At 43.7% G+C, this 20393-nt stretch overlaps 1 protein-coding gene across 31 annotated transcripts in view; it reads left to right on the forward strand.

Moving 5' to 3' along the window:
• dst (dystonin) overlaps positions 1 to 20393 on the forward strand; it is an 85442-nt gene that overhangs the window by 19281 nt on the left and 45768 nt on the right. For 18 of the 31 annotated variants that reach the window (XM_040177829.2, XM_078104805.1, XM_078104802.1 and 15 more), the window contains 30 exons: positions 711 to 809; positions 1857 to 1934; positions 2860 to 2952; positions 6977 to 7143; positions 7296 to 7408; positions 7567 to 7673; positions 7763 to 7882; positions 8226 to 8321; positions 8432 to 8559; positions 9911 to 10004; positions 10115 to 10269; positions 10365 to 10809; positions 10909 to 11037; positions 11124 to 11201; positions 11325 to 11486; positions 11669 to 11773; positions 11884 to 11979; positions 12064 to 12189; positions 12280 to 12432; positions 12522 to 12676; positions 12782 to 12908; positions 12997 to 13180; positions 13782 to 13939; positions 14193 to 14371; positions 14478 to 14616; positions 14708 to 14901; positions 14988 to 15150; positions 15229 to 15312; positions 15429 to 15536; positions 15633 to 15731. In XM_040177829.2, the coding sequence (XP_040033763.2) occupies positions 711 to 809; positions 1857 to 1934; positions 2860 to 2952; positions 6977 to 7143; positions 7296 to 7408; positions 7567 to 7673; positions 7763 to 7882; positions 8226 to 8321; positions 8432 to 8559; positions 9911 to 10004; positions 10115 to 10269; positions 10365 to 10809; positions 10909 to 11037; positions 11124 to 11201; positions 11325 to 11486; positions 11669 to 11773; positions 11884 to 11979; positions 12064 to 12189; positions 12280 to 12432; positions 12522 to 12676; positions 12782 to 12908; positions 12997 to 13180; positions 13782 to 13939; positions 14193 to 14371; positions 14478 to 14616; positions 14708 to 14901; positions 14988 to 15150; positions 15229 to 15312; positions 15429 to 15536; positions 15633 to 15731 (4134 nt within the window). Of the gene's footprint in view, positions 1 to 710; positions 810 to 1856; positions 1935 to 2859; positions 2953 to 4488; positions 5812 to 6976; positions 7144 to 7295; positions 7409 to 7566; positions 7674 to 7762; positions 7883 to 8225; positions 8322 to 8431; positions 8560 to 9559; positions 9819 to 9910; positions 10005 to 10114; positions 10270 to 10364; positions 10810 to 10908; positions 11038 to 11123; positions 11202 to 11324; positions 11487 to 11668; positions 11774 to 11883; positions 11980 to 12063; positions 12190 to 12279; positions 12433 to 12521; positions 12677 to 12781; positions 12909 to 12996; positions 13181 to 13781; positions 13940 to 14192; positions 14372 to 14477; positions 14617 to 14707; positions 14902 to 14987; positions 15151 to 15228; positions 15313 to 15428; positions 15537 to 15632; positions 15732 to 20393 lie in introns of those variants that run through there. The other 13 variants (XM_040177830.2, XM_078104825.1, XM_078104817.1 and 10 more) reach the window with 6 other exon arrangements.

Below are 20393 nucleotides of genomic sequence, written 5' to 3' on the forward strand. Positions count from 1 at the left end.
ATACAGTCATAACGAGGGTTACTGTGATTGTTGAAATCTGTGCTGTAATGATTAAAACACACCTGGAGTCATTGCTCAGTCAAAATTTGCAACAACTAGGAAATGAACTCTGAGTTGATGTCTTGGTGTTCAAACCTTTCACAGTAATGTAAGTAAAGGTCTAAATCTCGCATCGAGCCAACAGTGGGGAACGGCCTTTGGTTTGTTGCCTTCTTATAGTTAGAATAGTCTTACATTCCGTCTAGTTCATAATGTTTCTGTCTTCTGTCGCTGACACGGAGCACATAGCGTAGCTGTAGCGGTCAGGTAGCTTTAGCGCTAGCTACTTAGGTGCCGTACGTTACTCAGCTTGCTATCAACATTATTAATTCATTTCTCTGTTTAGATGTCATTCTTTCATCTTATATCGAGGTAACACAGTCTCTGTGCTGTCCTTGGCTCCATGACGTTATCACGTTGTGTTTCTGTAATCCAACCTGTGCGAGGGGCCCCAGCAGTTACTCCTCCTCCAGTGTGACTAACTTTCATCCTCTTCAAGCTGTCTATTTTCTGTTTCCCTTTTTACTTTCCTTCTCTTCTGTTATCCACTCGTTGATTGTTTTCTGTCCATTGTCTAACTTCCTTTTCATTTGGCCGCTGTGTGTGTGTGTGTGTGTGTCCATGTCTTCCTTTCTCCCCCTCCCTCCATGTGTTGCCTTTTCGGTGATAAGCCAAGGGAGCGTGATTTTCTGAGGACGTTGCGGTTGGTGAGTGGGACAGAAGCATGTGCAGTTGAGCAGCATGGAGACGCGGTGGATGATGATCAGGGGGTACGTGTGCCTTGCCCCTGCACCTTTTAACAGACTAATTCAGAGTGGTGTAGTGGCCCGTTAACAGGAGTCTGGAGACGATCCCACCAAACCATTTGTCTTTTTGGAGACTTGGCGTTAGCAGATATTGTAGTTCTTGTGTTTTAGGGTTTCCCTTTTCCCAATTTGGGGTTTCTATGCAACATTGTTTCATAATGCCCCCTTTTTTTTTCGATCAGCGAACCACGTCGAAATCCTACGCGACCAGATGACAGTGATGATGTAGAGACTGTTGTGCACAAGATTTAAAGACCCAGGCCTCTTCACGCTCAAATGTCTTTTTGAACTTGCATCAACAATACATTTGTCCCGCTGACCACGAAAAGGCATTCAAAATATGCAATATATTGAAAGTAATGTCCCCGTACAGCTTGGGTCATTAAATCCAAATCCTCACCAGCTTTGCCCATGAGTGCGTCCTACAAACAAAGCGCTCCCAATCTTTGTGAGCATCAGGACATTTGTCATCTGCCGCTTTTTAGTATGCTTTCAAGTATTTTGACATAAAAGTATGAGAGCCATTGAAGGAAATCCCTAAGCGATGGGTTACTGTTGCTTTGCCATTGTGATGAGGCGGATCTTTCCCCAGCTTTGAACAACTTACAAATGCGGCTGAATGCGGCACACGTCCATTGCTGCTGCATCCCGGCTACAATGCATTTAATCATTTCATTCCTTCACGCTGTGGTCACTGAATGTCCACGAATGATCCACTCTATTTTTGATGAATCATTCTTTGATTATTTCAATAGCCAAATTTACCTGTTACTTGTTTTTAAATGTTACGGGCAAATTTGCAATAGGTGGAAAATGTTCTGTAAATGCACAGGTTTTTTGAGAAATGTATACTCCTGTTTTTCTTTGGTCTTTTCTCACCAGAGTAGCGGGTAAGAACCTGGAAGCATGTCTTGCGTCCAATATGCTACTAATTTCTTTTTTCTGTAGCCTATGATGTGGACAAAGATCTGATTACCAAACATGGCCGATCTTCCCTCTTTATTTCCACAGCCTCGGGAGAGGGGGAGGATGCGCTTCCACAGACTCCAGAATGTACAAATAGCACTGGATTATTTAAAGAGGCGGCAGGTACTGATCAATCCGAGCACACTGTGAAACTCTTTGATTGAAAATAATTCTAGCCAATATTGTAATAAAAATACCTCCAAAAGATACGGTTGTTATAGCAATGTGTATTCAACAGTAAAACTAAAATCTGCGTAATTGATTTTCACATTATGATTAAATAAATAAAAACTTTCAGCCGGGTAAATGAAGCAGTTCATGTGTGCAGTTGCATCGTATTAAGATATGTTTCTTCACTTGTAACCACTGATGCAAACAAATGCAAGCAAAGGCCTACCTAGACATATTCTCCAACGTTTCGAAAAATCTAAACATCCGGAAAAATCTACGCCCAATTGCAGCATTTAAGGAGAGCTGACCACAAATCCCTGCAGGAGTGTTTCAGAGAGCTTTGATCGCCCCCCCCCCCCCCCTCACACACACACTCCCTCACAGGATATGATGAAGAAGAAAGCCCTGCTTGAGACAAAGGAATCATAGACGGTCACAAATGAGTTGATATATTGTTTGAACTCCAGATACTTCCGTTCATGTTCTGTAGTCTTTCAATTCAAAATCATCTGTTAATACTTATTTAAATCTCCCCCTTCTTTGCGGTAATAACACTATGTATGATCCACATGTTTTTGACAATTCTTCCCTCTGATATGTTAAGATGAAAAAAGTCCCTGATGCTTTATTGAACTTAATTAGTTTTAAGCGTTCATTTCACTCCCTCAACTTCAGACCAACATTTTTACAAGGTAGAGAGTCTCCGACTTGATATGATAACTGTTGTGCCACCGTGTGGTGCTTTTTAAATAACAGGCACAAGTACAAATAGACAAAACACAGTTTCACTACAGTTCATCCAGGTGACTCAAGAGCAGGATTTATTTAACATTTGGTGATATTGTAAGTATGCTAATCATTTCTCTCCTGTCATCAGGTCAAACTTGTAAACATCCGGAATGATGACATCACAGACGGCAACCCAAAACTTACCCTGGGATTGATCTGGACCATAATTCTGCACTTTCAGGTCAGCGTTGTCATCTCATGGTTTACTCATTCATATAGTATTACTACCCAGGATATAAACATGAGGTCAACATTATAAGGGCTGATATTTTTAACCTTGTGTGTATGTTTACATCTTGCTTGATGTTGATCTTCATATTTAAACGCAGTGGGTTTTTAACAGAGTAACCTTTGTTGTTTTAAAATGTAAAGATATTTCACTGCAACAGAGCCGTTTTGACCACAAGGTGTCAAAGCTCTGCAGCATACAGTGTTTCATGCCTCCTACTCCAACGTTTTCTCCCTCTGTCTTCCCGTCCCTTATTAATGTTGTTGCCACACGCATGACTGTGTGTGTGCCGCGGGACGGGAACATAATCTATTAGGCTTTCACATAGTTAGCACATTCTGTTACATAAGCATAAGCATAAGCAAACATAAGCATCTTTCTGACTGACGCCTTTTTTGACAATATGGGTGTTTAAGTGGTTATTGGAAATTCTGTCTGGACTCGTGGACGGGGAGCGTCGGTGATGCTGCCAGCTGCTTTTTGTCTCACGCAAGCCCAGCAGCACCGGGCCTGTTTCTTCTTGATCTGCAGCGATTGCAGAGAAAAGTCACAGTGTTTTATTATATAAGCGCAGCTGACAGCAGATTGACAGCAGATTGACATGGATGAACTTTTTTTTTTACAGTTGATTCGGGGCCTCTATTTTCAATGAATTCCTCTTTATTGGGGTAGTGTATATTTAACCTCAATATGTTGTCTAATGGTTGGTTCACTGTTTCGCTGTTGAAATGTAATCTCGTTGTTTCAATGTCCATTGTGTGATCAGGTCTCCACAGATAAGAGGTTGATTTCATCACACAACGCCTCTGCCATCCTTTTTCTACCTGAAACCTGGTGTTTATTTTAGTGCACAGACGCTGACGATGCACCGCCATGACATTATCATATTGTCTTGTTTACCTTTGGTTTTGTTTGTTTCTACTGCTCTGATTTACACGTGATTCACTGTCTCTAGTCATTATCAAACCATTTCATTAATTTACCGTCATAAAAGTCTGTGCTTAGCAACTATGTGAATCATAAAATGTTAGGAATTATTTATTTCACTGGAGGAAAACGTCTTCAAACATAATGGAATACTGTGGCAGCTCCAGTGTTTAATAGTCTGTCAATAAGCCACCGTGTGAGTCATCGGTCCATTGTAGTTTGAACTGTGCCGTGTGTCAGGTCCCTTTGACCTTTAGGAAAACGTCCGTAGTGGTTTTAGCTGAGCCGATATATATTTACCCTTGTTGACACTACTTAATTACCTTTTGTCATGTTGTAAAAGTATTGATAGGTCCCCCCACAGTGGACCGCGCTGTCGGGCCGGGTCATGCCATTGTACGTGGCTTGATTAATAGACAGTGAAAGCACGTTGTTGTCCTGTTGGATTTGCCTCAGCTGCTGTCGCTCTCGATGACCTACGCGGCTCTGTTTTTCAAAGCCTCTTCTCAGCGGACGGTCTCAACTTGCTGAGTCAAACTTTCTCACAGCATAATAGGCGGCCGTCAGCCGGCTGGCAGTTCGCACCATGTCCACCCTCCGCTCCTCGTGACACACACAGATATTAGGAGACATAAGAGGCAGCTGGGACTGTTTACTGTGTTGACTAAGCAGACTGGCGAGCACAAACCAGTCTGTCCACAAGTCCTTGCACAGCTGAAAAATGTAAGCACATGGGCCTCGTCTGTGTGTTTTGTGTGCGTAAGTGTGTGTGTGTGTGTGTGTGCATTTACAGCGTTAGCGCTGGATTAGTAAAGCCAGAGAAATGTTTCAAAGGTCAAAAAAGATTCCAGTGCCAGAGGAGTGAGCAGGCAGGAGTGCGATACAGAGAGGGGGAGAGAGAGAGAGAGAGAGAGAGAGAGAGAGAGAGGCTGACCAGTTTCAGCTGCGAGTCGACAAAAGGCAAAAGTCAACACTGCCAGAGTGGAGCGAGCTTTAGCCGGGCGGCTTCCGGCTCCTCGGTCACTATTTGCCCTTGTGCAAGTCGCACGGCGTGGAAAGGACTTCCTGTCAATGGGACAGTGGCTCTTCAGATCGAGTGGAACTCGCTGGATGGTGTGCCTGAAACCGAGCCCGCTGCTCACCGCTGTCGATGGGTGAGGGACCAGCTGACCGTCAGCCATGGGAAACACCTGCGGCTGCGTCCGAGCCCCCAGAGAGGAATGCTACCGCGACCCCAAGAAAGCTCCGCTGAGCCTTGGATCGAAAGAGCTTAAAGGGCGACGCTATTTTCAGAGAAAGAAGAGAAAATCTGAAGCCCTTCAGCCCGCTGGATCCCCCAGGAGACCTGCAAGTGATGATATAACAACCAAGGCCGTCTGTAGCAATTCAGAGCCTCAAGATGGCCCGGGTGGGAAATTGGAGGAGTCCAAGGCAGAGCTGGATAAACCATCAGAGGTAAAAAAACATCTATCCAGGCAGGAGAGCCTCGGCACAGCCGTCTGCGGTGATGAAGTACCGGCTTTAGTCCCCAGAAATCCCTGCAATCAATCAAACAAGGGGTCCGCTCGCAGGTTGGGAAGGTTTCCTCCAGAGCAGAAAGAAGACAACGGGAGCAGGTCCACCGCAGGAGGAAAGCTTTGGTGTATTAACGAGGATGGTCTGCTCGCGGAGAAGCTGCAGTTAAGGAGGGCCGTTAGCTTTGGAGCAGTGGAGCCCGTGCTGCAGACTCTGAGGGGTAATGACAGACCAGGGAGGGAGGAAACGTTTGCCCAGATTATATGTGGTGCTCAAGCACACGGGAGGAGGAGACGCAGGGCCTACACGTGCTCTGCTTACGTCCAACATCCGGCAGGTCCTGCCAAATGTATTTCCACCCAAAACAAGGTAAACTGTAATCATTTAGACTTTAAAGCGCTCCATTGGGGTAAAATCCAACATGAACATAGACTGGCTGGTGTCTAAATCATTGAAGTTAATATCTATACTAGAGTGCGGATATAAAGTATGTCTCGACAGAGCACTTCTTGAGAACAATGCCAGTTATTCTTGATAAACTAGTTTTCTCATTACATCATCTGATGTAATCATAAGCGTGGCCAATTGTTGTCAGTGAGTATTATGGCATCACTGCGGTTTCTGGCTCTCAGTTATTCTGCCAACTAGTCACGGCTGATTTTTGCCTCTTCTTCTTGTACGTTGTACACTAAAAGCAGACAGGGTTTGTATGAACGGCGTATTACAGAGATTGTCTTATAATGTCATTCCTTGATATGTAAGTTGACAAATCAATGGACATCCTGGTCGTTGATTTCAGGCGGTCATTCAACGTCCTCTGTCCGACAGCGCTCTGAAATCATCCTGAAAGATCACTGCAGATGCATTATGGACTATGAAATGTTAAGTTTGTACTTCAGAAAAAGGCTTGCGGGTTAATGATGATGGGTCTTACAAGATTTCCTCTTCGGCATTATTCTTTTTGTGCCTGGTCGTCTTGTTCGATCTGTAGTGTGTCGTTACTATCTCTGTCTATCACTGTTGTTTTCATGATTAATGTCACCTAGCTACGCCCCCCCTCCCCCTCTTACATGTGCTACACACCTGTGTGCCAACAGCACTGCAGAGCCTTTGAGGTGGCATGGTTAGAGGTGATCGTAATCTTCAATAAAACACGTCGTAAAACAATTTAGAAATTTACGACACAACTCTGTAGCATCGCAATGAGCCAGAAAAGGGAGCTATTGCCTCTTTCACACTTGATTCTAATATGCAATGGATATTTTTGTCTCATAATATGAATTTTCTGCCCCATAACATCTGTGGGAAGCTTAAAATGTTCAGTCTCACGAGGGTGTTAATTTAATGCAGCAGTATTTTGTAGACTGTAGCTTGTGTTGTTTTCACATTTATATACTGATGCAGTATATTTCAAAGTGGTTTGTTTCCACTCAGCAATGGAACATTTTTTACGGTCAAAGGTCTGTGGGTTACGTTTGTGTCTCTGCACGAAGCCCCGGCGGATTCACATTTAACATGTGCGCGTTCTGGACAGATCTCGGAGATCCATGTGACAGGGGAGTCGGAGGACATGACGGCCAAGGAGAGGCTTCTGTTCTGGTCCAGGCAGATGACAGATGGCTACGTAGGCGTCCGTTGTGACAACTTCACAACCTCCTGGAGGGATGGGAGGCTCTTTAATGCCATCATTCATAAATACAGGTACCGTAACACTGAAATAATTTCAGTTCTAACATTAAAGACATATAATGCACGCGGTGGGTTTCGTGGTCCTTGTTCTCTTCCGTTGTCTTTTCCTATTTTAGTTGGTGTGCTTTGTTTTTCTGAACTGCCTCTATGCGTCTCTATTTCAGGCCGGATCTGGTTGACATGAGCTATGTGTCGACACAGGCCAACCGATCAAATTTGGAGAATGCCTTTTGTGTTGCCGAGCGGCTGGGGGTGGCCAGACTGCTGGACCCCGAGGGTGAGATCCACACGCATCGAAACACTCCGAAACCCCTTGACACCTTTGTGCTGTTAATCACAAAGTTTGCATTTTTGGCTTGAGGGGTAATTAATCTGAACTCAATATCATGTCAATTTGTGAACACTCTTGTTTTTTTTTTTAATTTCCCTCATCAGACGTAGACGTTCAGTCACCCGATGAAAAATCTGTCATCACATACGTCTCAACCCTGTACGATGCTTTCCCAAAAGTACCCGATGGAGTGGATGGAATCAATCCTAATGTGAGTGGATGACATCGTTTCACCACCCGAACCCAAGGGAATGCGCGGAAAAGGTCTTAATGGCTGATGATGCTATTTCCTCTGAACAGGATGTTGACATCAAATGGGTGGAGTACCAGAACATGATCAAATACCTCAGCCAGTGGATCAGACACAATGTGGGCATAATGTCAGATCGATCATTCCCAAACAACCCGGTTGAACTCAAGGTATTGAAGGTTTTAATCATTTTAGCTCCATCACTAGCTTTAGCTGTCTGATTTTAAAGATGCGTAGAATCTGGATATGGTGTCGGTGAGGGAAAACGAGGATCTTCTCCTGATCATGTAGCGTCTATCTGCTGTAACTGACTCTTAAACGATGTATCGATGGATATGAGAGAGCAGCAGCGTGCATTTGCTGTGAGACACCAATAGCTTCTAAGAGCAAAAGCACCTTAATGCAGTTGTCTTTAGGACAAAGAGATCATACAAAAAATGGATCTACCAGATAATATCTCATCTGATGCTGTATGGTACACTATGTTTATTATAATCCCTGCTCTTTTTACAGGCACTTTATACACAATATCTCCAGTTTAAAGAACAGGAAATCCCGCTGAAAGAGAATGACAAGACAAAAATCAAGAATCTCTATAAAATGCTTGAGGTATACACATGCAGAATAAATGACCATGTTACTTTCGATCACATACTGCAGTGCCTGCAGGGCTATGCACTGTATGGCTAAGACGTCTGTGTTTGTGGCGTATCTGACAGATGTGGATCGAGTTTGGACGTATTCAGTTACCCCCGGGTCATCACCCTAACGACGTGGAGAAGGAATGGGGTAAATTGATTGTCGCTATGCTGGAAAGAGAGAAGAGTCTGAGGCCTGAGGTGGAAAGGTACGTGGAGGCACTGCACGTTTTAATGCTTTGTGTTCCTGGATCAGCATAATGTCACATAAAGGTCTACTCTTTTTTTCTTTTATAACCTTGTATAATGGTTTACTTGTCATCGAAAAGTCACATTTTTGTAGCTGGTGTTTGTAAATGTTTTCCAAGATGTTGTGGTAATTTTGCTGCTTCTGTAAGTGAAAGAAAAAGTTTAGATAAAGGACAAATAAGTTACATGGGTCAGCATAATATTAGCTGGGGTTGGTGGGGGGACGGTGCTACAGCATCATACTGCAAGGCCACTAATGCCTCTGCTGCCGTGAGGCTTCATGTTATCTCAAAGATTAATTTTTATTAAAGTAAAAGTTCCCTTGAACCTTTGGACACTTCCAGATGATTTCTATCTGGAGATATATGATCTGTTCTTATGCAATATTTCTTGAACAGATTGACTGCAGGCAAGTTTGCATATCATGTGATTTATTTCTGCTCAGATGGTTGAGTGTAAAAAGGTTATTTCAGTACAGCAACATAATCATGACTGATCTCGTATCCAGTTACTTTAAATTGACAGAAAGATGCTAATTCTATGACTGCAAAGTGTGTCTGCTTCCTTATGGCACGTTCAGTTGATTTTTCGAACTTTATTTGGTCATCGTCAATGGTTGTTTTCAGAGTAGTTCTTATTTCTATGCAAACTCAACACAAGTCCAAAGACTCCGTTGACAAAATCTTAGACAAAATGACCTCTCCATTCCTGCCTTTATAATCTATAAACATATTAACAGCATTGATGTTGGGTGTGGTGAAAACTGGCTAAAATAGTTATAACCGCTTGGCTGCACTTTATGCACTCTCAGTTTGTATGAAAGGAAACTGTCTCAACCTGCTGTTTAATTGGAATCCCCTGAGGGCTGCACATTATTTCAGCGTAGGAGTCACTTTACACGCTCTGCACCTGGCTGCAGCACTATAAATACGAGCGGGTTGAAAGCCGCTCCGTCAGTCAGGTCTGCGAACGCTCTCAGTCAAGCTGCCGAGGCCGGGATCCTTGAAGAGGGATGATTGAGATGAGAAAATGTGACGGTGACTGTGACTGAGAGTCTGTTAGTAGCAGCAGTAAGAAGTAAGATGGACTGTTTGAGCGGGATCTCGTCCGTGAGCAACAGTAGCTTCAACAGTTACGGCTCCAGTGACACCATCCTCACCGAACCTTTAGTAATGAACAGCTCAGTCTTTCTCAATAACAGCATTGTTTATGGATCCAGGTGAGGTTCCAGCATGCATTGTCGATCTTCTCTCTGTTTTTATTAAAATGATAACTGTTAACTCACAATTGAATCTTTTTTTCTTTTTGTAGGCTTGAGATGTTGCAACAGATTGCCAACAGGGTCCAGCGGGACTGTGTCCATGGCGAGGACAAGCTGGCACTTGCAAGAACCGCTCTGCAGTCTGTACGTTTTGTTTAATCTCTGTTCACCTTGATGTCAGTCGTGCTAAAATGAGACACTGTGCACATTGTTTGTCTTGTGTTTTGAGTCCTGTTTGTTTTTACTCCGCTAAGGATGCAAAACGTCTCGAGTCTGGTATTCAGTTCCAGAATGAAGCTGAGGTTGCTGGCCACCTTTCGGAGTGTGAGAATATCCTCAGGCAACAAGTGGTGGACATCCAAATTCTTCTCGATGGGAAATTCCCTTTTGCAGATCACCTTGTCCAAAGGTAAAAGATATATCCTCTCTCAAAAATAACACATTGTGTTTTTATTTGTCTCATACATTAAGACATCTCATATTGTTCTTCCTTTTTGAATGCAGGGTGTCGAAACTCCGCGATGAACTTCTTGCCCTGAGAGCAGACAGTTCTTCTGTGTACAGCAAATGTCGCACACTGACGACAGAACAAACCAAAATGATGATCTCAGGCATCACGCAGAGCCTGAACTCTGGCTTCTCTCAGAACATCAACCCAAGCCTGACGCCAGGCCTGAACCCTGCACTCACCTCGGGGGGGTTAGGTACCCCTGGGCTCACATTCACCTCTAGCCTTACGCCGTGCCTGACCCCCGGTCTGCAGCCCGCTTCAGTCCAGAGCTACATGGGCGGCGGCGGTGGCATGGACCCGGGCAGCCTCCGGCATCTGAAAAGCATGCAGATCCGCAAGCCCTTACTGAAATCCTCACTGGCCGACTCCAACATGACAGAAGAGGAGGTCAACATGAAGTTTCTGCAGGACCTTCTGAGCTGGGTGGAAGAGATGCAGGTGAGTCGATGGCATCAGCGTGTTTGTCATGCGCTATAGCTTTAACTGAACTCGCCTAAAACAGAAACTGATTATTATATTTCTTTTTCTGTATTGCAGGTGCAGCTGGATCGTTCCGAGTGGGGATCTGATTTGCCAAGTGCGGAACTGCATTTAGAAAACCACAAAAGTGTACATAGTGCCATTGAAGAATTTCAAATGAGCCTTAAAGACGCAAAACTGAGTGAAGTAAGTGTTTTCTAGTTGGCCTCTTCCCAATTCTACCTACAACCTAAATGTGGGTCTGAAATGGTGCTGCACTTATCTTTTCTCAGATTCAGATGACCATCCCCATGAAAATAACATATTCAGACAAACTGAACCAACTAGAAAAGCAGTATGAACGGCTCTTGGTAGGTGATCTGTTCAGCTCAAAAGCAGCAATCAAACATCTTTGAAGCAATACATGCTAAAACTGTTTATGTGCTTTATGTGTGTTTTGTTGTAGTCTGACCATGAATATCTGCTCCTTTCAGAGCTGTTCACGGGAGCGACAGAGCCACCTGGAAAGCCTGCATGACTTTGTGTCACAAGCAACTCAGGAGCTCATCTGGCTGAATGAGAAGGAGGAAGAGGAAGTTGCCTTTGACTGGAGCGATCGCAACGGCAACATATCCAAGAAAAGAGACTACCATGCTGTAAGTTTTGTGTTGTTTTTATTTTGTGATTCAGTGTAAATGTTCCATGCAGACAGAATGATGAATGATTAACTTTATACTCAGCTGTGTGATATACATAGGACATGGGATTGTGTGAGAGGATGGATTGACTCGGTCCTCGCCATTGCTGGATGCCTGAGATGCTTAATCTCTTTACACAGGATCTGATGAGGGAGCTGGATGAACAGGAGGAAGTGATCAAGTCTGTGCAGAACAAGGCAGAGCGCCTAATGCTCAAGAACCACCCAGCCAGGCTCACTATTGAAGTATGCACTGTTTTCTCCCTGAATACTATGTATATGACAGTGGACTCCACTTGAAATCTTGCATTTTCTCAGCTGTAGCAACTGGATTTCATGTGATTCTCCTCCTCCAGGCGTATAGGGCTGCCATGCAGACACAGTGGAGCTGGATTTTACAGCTCTGCTCATGCGTAGAACAGCATCTCAAAGAGAATGCAGTTTATTTTGAGGTGAGTATCTGCCGGTTTTTACAGTCATTGCAGCAAAGTGCATTTGTTGGTCACATCTGATTTGTTGCTCTTCTTCCCTCGCAGTTTTTCCGGGATGCGAAAGAGTCCTTGGATTACCTTAAGAGCCTGCAAGATGCCATTCAACGAAAGTACAGCTGTGATCGATCGAGCAGCTTACACAGACTGGAGGATCTCCTCCAGGAGTCCATGGTGAACCGACAGGAAGAGAGAGTTTGTGTTGAGTTAGTGGCAAATAGAAATGAAAATAAAGTACCTTTTTGTGATCTGGTGTGTCTCTAGGACGAGAAGGAGCAGCTTCTTCAGTACCGCAGCACCGTGGCTGGGTTAGTGGGCAGTGCCAAGAATATCGTGCAGCTCAGGCCTAGAAACCCTGAAAGCCCAGTGAGATCCTCCATTCCCGTCAAAGCCATCTGCGACTATCGTCAGATAGAGGTACGCAGAGCTCCTCAACGTCAAATCGCCGCCTGGTTCATCTCAGTTCTTCTCATAGTGAACCAACGCTTTGACGTGACTGTTTTCAGATTACCATCTACAAAGAGGATGAGTGCGTACTGGCCAGTAACTCTCACCGGGCCAAGTGGAAAGTCATCAACCCAGCAGGCAACGAGGCCATGGTGCCCTCTGTTTGTTTCACTGTGCCTCCACCCAACAAAGAGGCTGTTGACATGGCTACAAGGTGAGATGCTAAGATGGAAGGATTTATTTTATGTTCCATACTTCAAAATAAAGCTTATTCTTCAGGTCGAAGCGCTGGTTACCTGCTTCTTGCTTTTTCCTGCAGAATTGAACAGCTATACCAGAACGTCCTGGCACTGTGGCACCATTCCCACATCAACATGAAGAGCGTGGTGTCTTGGCATCACCTGGTGGCTGACATACATGCCATCCGCAACTGGAACGTGGCTTCAGTATGTTTTGAATTATGATATTTTCCCTTTTAGACTCCGATCCAAGCGCATGTTTTGTTGTTATTCACGCTGTTCTTTCTCTATTCAGATAAAGACCATGTTACAAGGGGAGCATCAACAGGTCTTGAGCAACCTGCAGTCCCACTTTGAGGAGTTTCTCGAAGCCAGTGAGGAGTCCGAGGTGTTCACAGTGGCCGACTGTGGCCAGCTAGAGAGAGACGTCGCGGCCTGCAAAGAGTACTACGAGGAATTACTCAGATCTGCAGAAAGAGGCAAGAATCCGATTTCCCCTTTGTCCCTTAAGGAGTTGCTGCTGCATGTTGAACTAATCACACGAGGGAAACCCATGGTTCTTTAAGTATTTGAGCTTTAAGTTGATGCTTTCTGGATTTACGTTGTTTATGAGATTGGTTGGTTTAGCTGTGCACGAAAAGCAAACGCTGGAATGAAAAGTTAATGCACAGTTATGTTTTTTAAATACATACAGACTACTAACCAATGCATTTTACATGGAATGAAAAAAATTAAGTACAATTAAGTACTTACATAGAACACGTTCTCATCTTAGAAAAGATTATATTTCCATCCCCATTGTACAAAATGTCATTGATTTGGTTTCATCACACAGGTCTTGTGCTATGATAGTGATGCCACCTAGAGGCGCTTTTGTTTCCAGTATCAGTTGGCGTCTTTGGGACTATGTTTAGGTTAAACATTCAACCTATAAAATAAATTTTCCTAATTTTAGTAAAAGGTTTTGTTGGCCTGTTTTAGTTTTTCAAAAAGTAAAATATACATTTTCTACCACAGTTCCAAGCTATATTTTTGCTTTTGTATAATTCATCTCGCACGTTATATTTTTCTGGCATACAGAGGAACAGGAGGAGTCGGTTTATAATCATTACATCTCAGAGATGCGCAACTTCCGAATGCATCTGGAGGCCTATGAAGAACATCTCATCAGGCAACTTCGCACACCGCTGGAGAGAGACGACCTGGAGCAGAGTCTGCATCGCATCACAGAACACGAGGTACACGTCTGCAATAATCATTTCGCATTTTCAAGAACTATGTTATTTCACTCTCTTTTTATTGTTTAATTCATTCCCATATGATAAAGTTATGGCATTATAATTATTTCAATTATAGATTCAATTTCATCATTCCTTCCATGGTCATTTTTTATAATGTCTATAACATCTTAATGTCACGGATACTATTTTTTGCAGTTCTTTGTCATTATTTATTGGCGTTCACCCTCATATTCTGTGTGCCACTCTGCAGAAGAAGACAGCGGAGTTGAATAAACTGAAGGAGGACCTTGACGTTATGAAAGAGAAGTGTGAGCTGTTCCTCCAACAGGCTGCAGGTTCTCCTTCGGTACCAAAACTCTCCTCTGAACTCAGCGTCCTCATTCAGAGCATGAGCCAAGTGCACTCCATGTCTTCCATCTACATGGACAAGTAAGACACTACCTGCATTGGCCAGCAGTAATGCTGCATTTGCATATTTTATTTTACAAAATAGGTATTTGCATGGAGTTACTTGAATGACCCTTTTGTCTTGCAGACTGAAAACAGTGAGCTTAGTAGTGAGGCACAGCCAGAGTGCAGAGGCGCTAGTGAAGGCTTACGAATCCAAACTCTATGAGGAAGACGCTATGAACTCTGAGGTCAGGTCCATCGAGACCGTCATTTCAACACTTAAGGTAAGACACTGTGTTGCATCACAGCATACGTTGGCAGCATCCTTTAATGTCATTTTGAGTAACTCTCAACACTCTTTCCTTCTGGTCACAGCAATGGCGGACAGAGATCGATGAGAAGCAGGAGGTTTTCCATGACTTGGAGGATGGGCTGCACAGAGCACGGGTCGTCGGTGACCGCATGTTTAGGGCACATAACGAGCGTGACTTTGATCTGGATTGGCACAAAGAGAAAGCTGATCAGCTGAGCGAGAGATGGCAGAACATTCACTCCCAGATCGATGGCAGGTTAGTGAGGATTTACCTCCTTAAAAAAGATAATATATCCCATCTGTGCAAGCATCACAAGTCACTTATTGACCTTTCCATTCCAGGCTTAAGGACCTGGACGGCATCAGCAATTCTCTGAAACACTACAGAGAGTCCTACAGCAGTCTTGATCAATGGGTTAGAGAAATGGAAGCAGCACAGATAAAGGCCCAAGAAAACAAACCTGACGACAGCAAGGCCCTGTCTGAGCTGTTAAACCAACAGAAGGTAGGACAAGAGCTTGCTTCTCCACAAAATGATAGAGGCATTCACAGATGGGTACATGTAAGATGTCTGTGTTTTCAGGTCCTTGTTGGTGAAATTGAAAAAAAGCAGAGCAGAATTGATGAGTGTCAGAAGTACTCAGAGCAGTACTCATCCGCCATTAAGGTAAACTTATGTATCTTAAATGTTCTCATGGCTTCTCTGATATACAAGATTAACAATGAATGGCCGTCTTGTTCTGGCTTTGTTATAGCTAAACTTTGACATAAATCTCCATGCAGGATTATGAACTTCAGCTGATGACCTTCAGAGCAATGGTTGACTCTCAGCACAAGTCCCCTCTCAAGAAACGGAGGATGCAGAGTTCTTCTGATGCCATTCAGCAGGAGGTAAACCCTTTTATTTATTTTCGGTAAGAAAGAAAATGTTTTCTCTATGTAGAGTAAATATTAATGACATGCATGCTTCTCTTGTGTTTTGCACAGTTTATGGATCTTCGAACCCGCTACACTGCTCTTGTAACTCTCATGACACAGTATGTGAAGTTTGCCAGTGAAACACTGAGGAGAACCGAAGACGAAGAGGTAAGATTTCCATCCGTTCACAATACCTTTTTTTTCCTTCCTACATTTAAAGTATCGTCTGCTCGACACTCTAGACCTTTGGGTCTGTGGGATCGCTTACACCTCCAATGCCTTTACCTTCTTATCTTTGCATGATTGACAGGTTTTCTGTTTGTAGCAACGCACTGTATTTTCCTGCCTCACTAGGAAGTATTGAATGATACAATTATGTTGCAAACTCTATCCCCTGTGGGTTGTTTCTATTATCAAATATGGTCAGCTCATCACGAGTGAATACATTTGCTTCAAGCTGCAAAAGAAGCAAAGGAAACGTGTGGACGCGGTGCATGTCTGCATGTAGGGTAACTTCTTTTTGCAGGGAGGAGAGAGCTTTTTTATTCTTTGAACCAAAACCTTTCTCACATGGCCTTTCTGTGGGAAAATAAAGTCTCTCCAGGAGTTTGTGTAGAATTGTCTAAGTATTAATTATAACAAAGGTACACAGGTCAAGGCAGTGACACGTGCTGTCAAAATATACTTTTATAAATCAAACCCTGTTGGCAAATCATAAATCAAATCTTGTTGTTTGATTGGGCTTTAACCCTCCAAAATATTCTTGCCAATTAAAAAGTCCCACTGTGTTGAAGTTGCAAATTCCTGGAGAGATGGGTTTTCATGCCTTCAAGACTCTGGTAAGAACATTCATGTAATTTAAGATACAATTTCTAAATAGACGTGAAAAAGTGGATGACTTATTGTTTTGTATCGTAGAGCAGAGAGGCTTTTGAGAGAGCAGAAAAAACAAAAAGGACAGAGAACGCGGAGCTCCAAAAAGCTGCAGGGGAAGTAGAGAATAGTCGACTTAAGCAACGGGTCCAGGAACAGGAGGCTTTGCTGCTTGAAAGACGAGCACAGCTGGACAAGTTGGAAGGAGAAGTAGAGACGCAACAGAAGACAATTAATGATCTAAGTCTTCAGAAATCACAGCTGGAGAATGACATTAATCAGTATTGCACCAAGCTAGAAATAGCGGTAAAAGACAAAGCTGCCAGTGAGCAGGCATTGAGTCTAACAAAGCAGTTAATTGAGCAGTCAGAGACCAGGCTGTCTTTGGCTGAGAAGAAACTAGAAGACCTGTTAAAAACTACCGATGGCCAAGATCTTAAAAGGCAGAGCCCCGAACTCCAGAGAAAGAGAAGCGGAGGGGAAGGTACGTATGAACAGGTGCAAAGTCATGTCCAGGTCAGAGAGAGAGGGAGGGCTCAGCTGACTTTGTCATCTCACAGCCAGTCGATAGCCATCATTGAGCCCGAGTCACCTGCAAACGGAGAAAATGAAAGCATGATGAGCAAAGTCCTGCAGCAGAAACAGGAGGAACTAGTCCTAATCCACAAAAGAGCAGAAATAGCTGAGGAGGAAGCCCAAAGTTATAAAACGCTGTTGGATGACAGCAATAACAGACTGGAGAAACTTCAGAGGGACACGGAAGCTGAAAGGATCAACATGAGAAAGCAATTGGAGGATGTCCAACAGGAAGCCGTAAAGATGAAGAAATCCATCAACGAACTTCAGGAGGAAATCAGATCTCTTCAAAGAGCAAAGTCCTCATTGGAACAGAACATCTTCTTCCAGAGCACTGAAGTCGAGGGCCTTAAGGAGCAGTTGAAGACCAGCCATGGAGAACTGCATAAGAAAGGCTCCATGGAGCAAGAAAATATTTTCAAGATTAACAATTTAGAAGAAGAGGTAGCTTCCAAGCAGGCCTTATTTGATCATCTCAAGTTAAAATACAACGAGTTGACAAGGATAAATGTCTCATCTGACAGAGAGATTCGTGGTCTCAAGATCCAAATAGAGTCGCTTGAAAAAGAAAGGTTACTTTCTGAAGAAAAGATCAAGTTGTTAAACAGTGAGGTGGAGAGGTGGAGACTTCAGGTTCAAACAGCTAACCAACAAAACAACGTATTTAAGAGGACTGAGCAGGCGTCACAGCTTAAATGTAAAAACCTTGAAGCCGAACTTCAAAAAAAGGAATTAGTTGCTTCGAAATTGCAGAAAATGGTAGATGAGCTAAACCAGTTCAACTTGGAAATGGAAAATAATCTGAAGAACACAACAACTAAACTTGATCAGGTGACGATGGAAATTAACAGCAAGGATCAGCAAATTAAAATCTTCAAGTCTCAGGTAGAAAGCACCAAATCACAAGCTAGAATAATTGAGGAGGAACTAAAGAAGAAATCTCAGATATCACACGAGCTTCAAATTAAACTGCAGGATTGCAGTGAGGAGGGGAAGAACATGAATGAACTGCAGCAGAAAATCCACTTACTTCATTCAAAAATTGACAATTATGAAAAAGAAATAGCAATTTTGAAATCAGAGCTGAAGGCAGTGTTTGCTGATAATACTTCTGCAAACCAAAAGATCCGCATGAAAAATGCTGAATTGGATGATTTGACCATGATCTTAAAGAAAAGAAATGCAGAATTGCAAATAGAATCTGCTGAGAGTCAACGACATCTCAACAAAGTCAAAGCATTAGAAGATGAGCTTTTCAGAAATAAGCTCAGTGTTAAAGGCTTAACAGGCAGCTCAGAAAACCCAAAGCAGGAAATGTGTGTTCTTCAGAAAGACGAGAGAGCAGCAGACGGGAGCGTAGAGAACTTGAATGTTAAACTCTCAGAGCTCAGCTCGTCCCTGCAAAGAACCAAAGACGAATTGACAAAAGAGACCAGAGAGGGAAAAGTCAAAGAAACTAAATTATTGCAGATGGAGACTGAGCTTAAGAAAAATAAAGTAACAATGAAAGAATTAATGTCGAGTTTGGAAAAATCTCGATCAAATGTACAACATGAGAATTCCATCCTTAAGAGGGAGAAAGCCGAGGCCCTAGAGAAAAGCATTTCATTGGGGTCGGAAATTAGAAGGCTGAAAGAAAACTTGTACAGCACCCAAAGAGAAGCAGAGCAAAAGCAGAAGGCAAACGCTGCCCTTCAGCTGAGGTCCCAGCAGATGGAGGAACAACTGGAAAAGTGCAAGGACATGCTAGAAGAGTTGAAAAGTAAACTACAACTCCAGAAAGAGGGCTACGAGAGGCAGCTGTTGCTAGTGCACACTGAAATACAGAACAAGCTCGCCGTGCTCCAATCTGAAATCTTAAGTGAAAGTGGGATGTCGCAACAGCGATCAAATAGGGAAGAATTATTAGAGATGCTAAACCGCTATTTTAAACAGGACGTGAAACAGATGAATTCGTTGCATCAAACAAATGTGGAAACAAAGCAACTGCAGATCCAAATGAACCAACTGCAGCGAGTAAATACGAAGCTGGAACAAGACCTCGCAAAGGCGGTCGGCCGGCGTGAGCAAGACAGACGTGCACCCGCTTTACAAGGCAAAGAGCAGTCGAGTGACACAGACAAGCTGACCGACGGTGAGAGGAAACTGACACCGAAGGAAGATGAAGCAGAATACCTGCGGGAACAAATAGATTTGTACGTCCAACAAGTGGAAAGTCTTCAGGAAAAGCTTTCGACGCTCGAGGTCCGGATGGAGACTGAAAACCAGATGAGGAACAAACGGGAAGTAATGGAAAGCGGCCGTGCACGCGTGAAAGAACCGCAGGCTGCTTTGATGAAGACAGAACGTCAGACTACAGAGTACGAGCCGGGGCACGAGATTCTAAAGATGAAAGTGTCCTCAGAGGTATGGATGAAGTTAGTTCAGCATTACCGCGTCACAGTATCATATTTAGAAGAAATACAGTATATTTGAAGATAATACAATTTTACATTTTGTTTACAATTTATTAAAATATCTCTTTACCAATTATAGTTCTACTAGAATACCTCTGTAACTTAAAAGTTCTTTTACTGTCACATCTACAGATGGCAACAATGGAAAACGGCCTGAAACAAGTCAAACAGGACGTAATGGAGGTCACTCATAGCCAAAGCCTTCGGCCATCAAAGAAAACATTCAATAGCAGTAGCAATCTACTTCAAAAAGACCTGCAAAAGAGCCAAATCAAACCCGATGAGCAGATGACTGTGACAACACATGGATACCCGGCGCTGTGTGGACTCCAAACACAGCACATGAGTAAGACAGCGACATATCGGATCCAAGAGACATGTGGAAACGCATCTCACAACGAGGGAAAACAGAGTGGGATTCATGCAACCTCCCAAAAGCTCCCGGAACTAAAAGGCAGCACAAGAGTTCAAAACACAATCGGGTTTAAGTTCTTGGATGAAGAGGTTGCGCGTGGGTTTCAGACGGGTCTCGTCACAGTGGAAGAATCGCCGGAATTTGCCGGCAAACCGACTACTATCGCCGGACTCTATGTGGAGTCAAGTAAGAAAAAGATCTCTTTCCTAGAAGCAGCCGAGAAGGGCTTCTTAGCAAAGACGTATGCTCTCGACTTCCTGGAGGCTCAGGCTGCGACGGGGAGCCTGACCGATCTGACCACGGGGCAAACACACTCGGTGGCCGAGGCTCTGGAGGGAGGCATCATCGACACGGGCCTGAAAGACAGACTGATGGAGGCCCAGAAGGCTGTCAGCGGCTACATCCACGCTGGCAAAAAGCTCTCTGTGTTTCAGGCGATGGAGGAAAGGATTCTAGACAGATACAAAGGCAAGAAGATCCTCGAGGTCCAGGTAGCCGCCGGAGGGCTGT

This window comes from Gasterosteus aculeatus, chromosome 6, assembly GCF_964276395.1.
Source record: "Gasterosteus aculeatus chromosome 6, fGasAcu3.hap1.1, whole genome shotgun sequence".
NCBI classification, from domain to species: Eukaryota; Metazoa; Chordata; class Actinopteri; order Perciformes; family Gasterosteidae; genus Gasterosteus; species Gasterosteus aculeatus.